We start from the raw sequence: 7,286 nt of genomic DNA, 5'->3' as shown, positions 1-7,286 counted from the left end.
ACAACTAATAAACCAACCAAATACCCAACACATTTATTTAGCCCTAACCTCCCCCATTGCCACCCCTATATAACTATATAAAATCAAATAAAACATTTTAATAATTTTCGATCATCAGGAATTGAACAATTTTAGGAATTTGATATAATCTTTATATTAAAAACAAATAATCGATCATGTGGTGATTTGTATTCTTCACTCGTGATAACAGTCAATTAGTAGTCAGTTGACCGTTTTAGAGATTATTTCAGCGATCTTTTCTCGGTATCGCCCAACAACTTTGCTTGTATGTATATGAAACCGAATAATTGCAACAGTAATAACCTATGATAACAGGAAGAATATTATAAATTCACAAAATCCACATTAAACATCGACATAAAAAAAGTCGATCTCGCGTTGACTAAAAAACTCAAACGAAAGATGGCTTTCTAAGCCTGGGATACCCTGCATATTATATGAAGACGTTTATTATATGTGTTTTTACTTATACGTGTCTACTTATACGCATATCCTAGCCTCTCTCACGTGCAATTTTGCGTGTCATGTGTCCAACCTATGTTCACATAATCCTTCTCCGAAATAATTTATGAACATGTGACATTCGACTAATTAATTAATTGACATTTTGGAGTTCGCTAGAGCCGGTGGCGTCCGGTGCTTTTTGCAGTTGCGCGCTCTGGAATCTTTCGTAGCCGCCAGCACTCTCGCCGAAGATCTTTCTGCCGGGGATCCTTTCATCTTCCTTGATGTTGACCTCCGTGCCGATCTGCACCGGCCACGGCAGCTTGCCATCGTCATTGCGGATTGTTATGAGATTGCTCACCTTCCGCTCATTGCCCGCATCGAATCCGTCGTTCCGCAGATTCTCCTTCGTCGAGACTTTGACGCGCCGCAAGTCGCCCGAATCTAAATATCCGTAGGGACGTTCATAGTAGCTCGACCTCTTCGTGTACGGATCGTAGGCGTCGTACAGATTTCGGTATCGATACCTGCTGGGATCGACGTTGCCCGGTACGCGTTTGTAGGTACTGTCTCGCGTGACTGTTGATCTGATAGTGTTCGCTGTTTCGTAAGGAGTTCGCGGGTAATTTCGTAGGTCCACCGGTTTCCTCACGATCTCCGGCAAGGTGGCGTAATAGATAATTCGCTTGGGCTTGGGCGTCGGTCGACTCCTGCCGTAGAGGTCGAATTCGTCCTCTCTGTAACGATCGTAATAGTATGGGTCACTCGACGGTCGCATGTAGTAGTCCCTCTCCATCCTGTAACGGTCGGGATACTGGTAACTGTATCCTCGACGATACGACGGCACCTCGTGATCTCTTTCGCGTATTGTGTTCCTGTACCATGGGGATTCATAGTCATCGTAGTAGTTCCTGGTAATCGGCATGTCTCTGGACTCACGGCCTTCGGGGTAGCTTCGTCGGTGGTGGCTCGTCACGAAGTCCGCACGAGGTGCCTGGTGTCTTCGGTAATTGCTAGACAATGCTGCCTCTTCCTCTTCTTGTTGCTGCTGCTGCACCACCTGCTCCAAAGGGATACGATGACGGAACTCCACCGAGATCGGTTGTACCGAAGTCGACCATGTTTCGGGAAAGCTCAGGCGAGCTTCGCGCACGCTTTTAGTCGTCGAGATTTTTTCCATGCTCGTCTCATTCTCCGCTTGTCGACGAACGCGTTGTACGAGTCCTCTCGTCTCATTTGGAGACTCCTCATCGTCATCGTCGTCGTCCCCGTTATCTAGATTCAGTAGTCTCATCATGAGTTTCGTTTTGAACAACTTTTGAATAGGAACGGTGTCGTCTTCAGTTACGTCCTCCTCTTCAATCTCATCGTCGTTGCCGTCATTGTACGATGAATCCTCGAAACTCTCCCGTAAATGCTCCAGGTTTCTGTTCTCTCGAGATGCCTGCGCGATATTCGGAAGAGCGTTCGGTTCCATGGAACTCGGTGTGGTGAATTCCGGACGTTGCTTCTGAGCGTTGGTCGATTCGTCGAGAGGAGCTAGACGACCTACTCCGCTTACAGTGCGAACCTCGAATGCCGAAGAGTCCAGTCGTGGCCGAAACGGATGATCCGTATAGACGGACTTCGCGTGCGGCGTTACTTGCCAAGCCTCGCCGATACCAGCCGCCTTGGCTCCAGCCAGTAGAAAGATCAATCGATACATGCTTAATAAGCGCATTATCGTAATTTGTCTGAAAGATACAAGTCGTTAAGTCGTCGAATATTAGTTGCCCAACGTATCAAATCATCTCATGAATAATGCGAGTATATTAAAATTAAGAGAAGATATTTTAAATATAATTTAAAGGGACCAAGGAATCTAAAAAATAAATATATAAAGAAAACAAAAGCATAACATGGATTATTTAAGTTACAGTTTCTAAAAATTATCTTGAAACGCATACATTCTAATTGCTTCGAATGTTATTTGCATCTTCATTAGCAACAATGATCGTTTTATTATCTGTTCAAGGAAAGTCCCGCATTACTTATAAAATGAATTGATAATTCGTGTAATAAAGTTAATTTTCACATTGCGAATTTACTGACGTTTAAATTAAAAATAAGTAAAGATTTCACACAAATATAGTGTCTCGATTAATAAATTAAAAAACGAAAGACTGCCGGAGATGTGCACTGGTCCAAATAAACAAATTGTACTTTCACACATTTCTCCTACACGCGAGACCGACATTCGCGAATCGGTCTGATTGTTCACGTACTCTTTGAACGTAACCGTGAATGTCACCGGCACTTTTCACCGCGAAACGCGCGGTTGCAAAAAAAGAACCGGCGATACACATTCAATGACCGTTCCGTCCGGTCGTTGCGCGGTCAGAGATCAAATCGTCCTCCAACGTAGACACGGTCGATTCTCCATAACAAATATAATTTCGCAGGCCGTTTCCGCAGTATTATGCCGAGTTCCGGCGTGGCTCGTAGATCCGGCCTGGCGATTGTTCGCCCGAGCGTGTTTACTATGGTTCGAAATCGCGTCGTATTCTCGTCAACGAAAGCTTCGATTAATTTCCGTTTCACGGTTTCCTTTCTTACTTTTTCAAAAGACACATTCCCTATCTTTCTATACGTTCTTTTCCTCACGTTAAAAGAAGTGCAGTTTTCGCAATTATATCCCGGAGACGTCAAAACGTAACGTAAAGTCCACCACTACGGTAATGAAAAAGTAACATTACTTCGTAATCGACGCGAGATCGTCGCGGACAAAGAACGGTCGGTGCTCATGGGACAGGGTCTTACTTGGCGAATGACAAACGTGGAGAGCTTCCGGTTACGCGTTGAGTCATTGCTCCACAGTTACAAACGTTACATTGTGAATACGCCGGTAACAACGAACCGCGCGTTTGTGAGCGAGAGGCCGGTATCTACGGCGATGTAGCGGAACAAATCTTCAGCAAAACGACGATCTCGCCGTTACCACTACTGGCGTCGCACAGTTATACTCGAGGTTTACAGTTAGGCTACACCGACGCTACGCGGAGACCGTCTCGCGATTCGCAATTAAAGGATCTTCTTTTTAATTGGCCACGCCACGCAGCCGAACAACGCGTCTCACGACGGAACTGGACGTTGACGCTTTACCGTCTTGGAAATTGGAACGCGCAGAACGCGGCACGTAGCGGAAACGTCATCGTATTTAACGGACCAGCTTACACTCGCTTCAACACGGGAAGTATAAGAGACGAAAAAACAGAGACAGATCCGATTTAAATAATACGGACTAATATTTTATATCGTAAAAGCGCACAACTAAATGAAAATAAATGAACGATGCGAACGATTTAAGACCAAATTTATTTTAAATGCAATTAATTTAATCATATCTTTGATATTGCTATCATATTTCAAACGTAAAATAAGATAATTCATTTGACAGATATATAACACAAGCAGCAGCTACTGTGATATAAACTTTCAATATATTTGTGCAGGAGAACGAACCGTTGAGTCCGATTTTATAACGAGAATCATGCTTATACCAACGACCGTGTACACTTCCATACGAATACCTTTGAAAATATACACCCACGTAAATTTATTAGTTAACATCAATATGCGAGACAATACAACGCGTTAATAATTAAACGATAATTCATTAAAAATCCACTCAAATTATGTCTTGATACCGACGATGCAATTAGAAATATTTAGAAATTTTTTCATCTCTATACGCGCGTAATGGATATGCGAATATATTACATAGTATACTTTTATATTTATCGTATAACAAACTTTCCATTTGAAAGATAAATTATATGCTATATAGGAAGAGAAAAACGTGAATAAACAAAATAACATATATGCAAAACATATATGTTATTAACATGTTATTAATATTTTCATATAAAAAAGAAAAGAAACTGTTTTGAAATTACTATAGAATAATTAAATTCGCGTATAAAAATGAAGGGCGACCTCGAAACAATGCAATCTATTTTCCGGTTTTGTGAGAAAAATATTTTTTTCTTAATCAGACCGTTGCACTCTTGCGTTTGTTTACGTTCGAATGTTAATTTGATGTTAAACCAAGCCACACTGATAAAGGGTTACTTTAAGCTTTGCTAAATAATGTACCTGCTATCCGCCTGCGGGTCTCACGAGTGTCGTTGACTGTCCGGAGTGACTATGATTACTACGGCGCAGGTAGCCCACGGGCTACCGGCTTACTCCAGCTTCGTATCTGCATACCGTTCGGTTGTCGCAGCTGAAACACGCTCACCCCTCTACCACGGAGTTAACTACCGTTCACAATTGGTCGTCGTTTTTAACTGTAAGGCCTGTACTGAAAGATGGTTAGACAGTCACGCCGTCTGACAAAGGCGATGCAACAACCTAAACTCAAATAAATAGGATATTTCCGAAACTGTTGTTGTTGGATTTTTCCCACAGACATAATTGATATAAATGAAATATAATGGATGCAAATGTAAATTCAATAAATTCCCCGCAGACATATTTTTATAATCAAATTGAAGTTTCGACTTTTTGTGTAATCAATATAATATAATATAAGATGTATTATATGGGAAAGGAGGGAGAGGATGTAATGTTTATTATTATTTAAGTATTATGTTACAAATAGTCATGATTTACAAATCTCTCTACTGACAAATTGATATTGCATACATTCTTAAAAAAGCATATATATGTGTTGCAAATAAAACAGGGAGTCATCAAAGGACCAGGTCTAAACGAACATTGTATAGTAGGAAGCAACGTAATAATTAATAAACGCTGCTATACGTCACGATACATAAATCATCGGCAGCAATGAAGCGATCAAGCGTGTATATAGTACCGTATGATAATTATCATTTCAACTTCTACTCCATTGTGTTTAAACTCGACACGCTCGTTACAAGTACAAGCATGCAGTATAATTAGTATGGATTATAATAGCCGGAACCTGTCATTAATTATGCGATAAGGATACTAAAGTTGGAACACATGATAAATTGTTTTGAAGTACATGTAATTATACCGTTCCTTCTTATATTGATTGTTTTGTATCAAACCATGCGTGTCTCTATATATGTCGAACACATGTATGTCTAAGTCTATTCCTAAAGTTATTTTTTATAGAAATTAATTATGTGCAAATTATTCGGTTTCATAATACATATCTTGCATTAACGATAACTACTTTGAATAAAAATTTGTGCTATCAACAGGATAGTGAAGGTATCAGGTAGCAGAGGAGGTATCAGTCATACATGAAGTTAATTGCAGGACACTGACATTAGATTTCCATAAAATTATTGATTTTTAGTGGTATTTTTGGTATTGTTACCTGAGACTAATTCTATTTGAAGAAAATTAAGATTTTATTGTAATCCATATAGCACAAATGTTTGAAAGACAACCCAGAGACATTCCACAGATATCCGAACATCTCTGAGACATCTTTAGGGCGTCTTTTGAACACTTGTGCTATATGAAAAATATGATTATTATCAATATGTTATAAAGAATTATACTTATCCCAAAACTAGATAGAAAGTGCAAGAATATTTTTCATATTTTATATATTACTTTTACGTCAACTTTTAGTTTCAGATAACTTCTTCTGTATTCAAGGCAAAATAATTATTTCACACATGATTCAAATTAGTAAATGAACATGCAATGCAACATATAATTCAACAAATAAGAGTCACAATCCATCCGTACCATCTCTGAAACCTCTGATATTTTACACTTACTGATTTATGTCTGGCCCAGAATGCAGAGACTTGAATTTCAATATCCGCTCGGCATTTCCTATGACAACTCGTAGGCGAGACTTCCTCTTGATAGCTCGAAAGTATCCAAGCATAACGGTCGTGACGAAAATTTGAACTTCGAGCCGCCATTACATGAACGAATGCGCGACATTTTATTCGGCACTCCCGACATTTCGTGATACTTCCGATAACGATTCCATGACAAAAGGGGAAGAGGTATCATTTACAGCACTCACGACGATAATTTGCGCATGAGACTCACTTTCGGCATACCCAATTTGCTTGTGAGACTCACTTTCGTCACTCTCAGTTCGCGCGCGAGAACCGCTTTCGTCGATCGAAGGCGTACAACAAAGAACGCTTCGAGCCGCCATTACACGAACGAACGCGCGACGTTTTATTCGGCACTCCCGACGGCCCATTTCGTGATACTTCCGATAACGATTTCATGACAAAAGGGGGAGAGGTATCATTTGCAGTACTCACGACGATAATTTGCACATGAGACTCACTTTCGGCATATCCAATTTGCTTGTGAGACTCACTTTCGTCACTCTCAGTTCGCGCGCGGGAACCCCTTTCGTCGATCGAAGGCGTACAACAAAGGACGCTTTGAGCCGCCATTACGTGTAAACGCGCGATACTTCGTTCGGAAATCTTGATGGGCCGTTTCGCGAGACATTTATGTCCGGCGGCTGTTCTACGACGTTCCATCATCACATATGTGTGAAACGCTTGTGGCAAACGATAATTCGCGCACGAAACGCATCCTCGACGGGTTAAAATCGCGAATAATACGAAACGATTGACGAGTCCCAACCGCCGCGTCGCCATTTGTTCCGTAACTGACTGAACATCGTGACGATTGAGATAATCGAAGTTACCATACATCATCACGCATATAACTTCACTCGGCACTCTTAACGGTCGTCCCGCAGAATGTTTATTATCGACGGCTGTCTCACGGTATTTCAACATGACAAACACAAGAAACTTACTTTTGATAATTCCCGACGATAATTCGTGCCTCACACTCTC

The 7,286-nt window shown here is 40.9% G+C and overlaps 1 protein-coding gene across 1 annotated transcript; it reads right to left on the bottom strand.

The window, feature by feature from the left end:
• Positions 1-271: 271 nt before the first annotated feature.
• Positions 272-4,693, bottom strand: LOC106748916. The gene is made up of 2 exons (XM_014627844.1): positions 4,600-4,693; positions 272-2,198 (listed from the first exon to the last, which is right to left on the bottom strand). The coding sequence occupies exon 2, from the start codon at positions 2,183-2,185 to the stop codon at positions 617-619; it is 1,569 nt and encodes a 522-aa protein (XP_014483330.1). The 5' UTR covers positions 2,186-2,198; positions 4,600-4,693; the 3' UTR covers positions 272-616.
• Between the last annotated feature and the right edge of the window lie 2,593 nt (positions 4,694-7,286).

This window comes from Dinoponera quadriceps, unplaced genomic scaffold, assembly GCF_001313825.1.
Source record: "Dinoponera quadriceps isolate SergipeBrazil2010 unplaced genomic scaffold, ASM131382v1 scaffold3271, whole genome shotgun sequence".
Classification (NCBI taxonomy): Eukaryota; Metazoa; Arthropoda; class Insecta; order Hymenoptera; family Formicidae; genus Dinoponera; species Dinoponera quadriceps.
The sequence above is the reverse complement of the archived record's forward strand: the minus strand, read 5'-3'. Positions and strand labels throughout refer to the sequence as shown.

Excerpts from the sequence above, each read along its gene's own strand:
- LOC106748916 (XM_014627844.1), bottom strand. The coding sequence starts at position 2,185 with ATGCGCTTATTAAGCATGTATCGATTGATCTTTCTACTGGCTGGAGCC.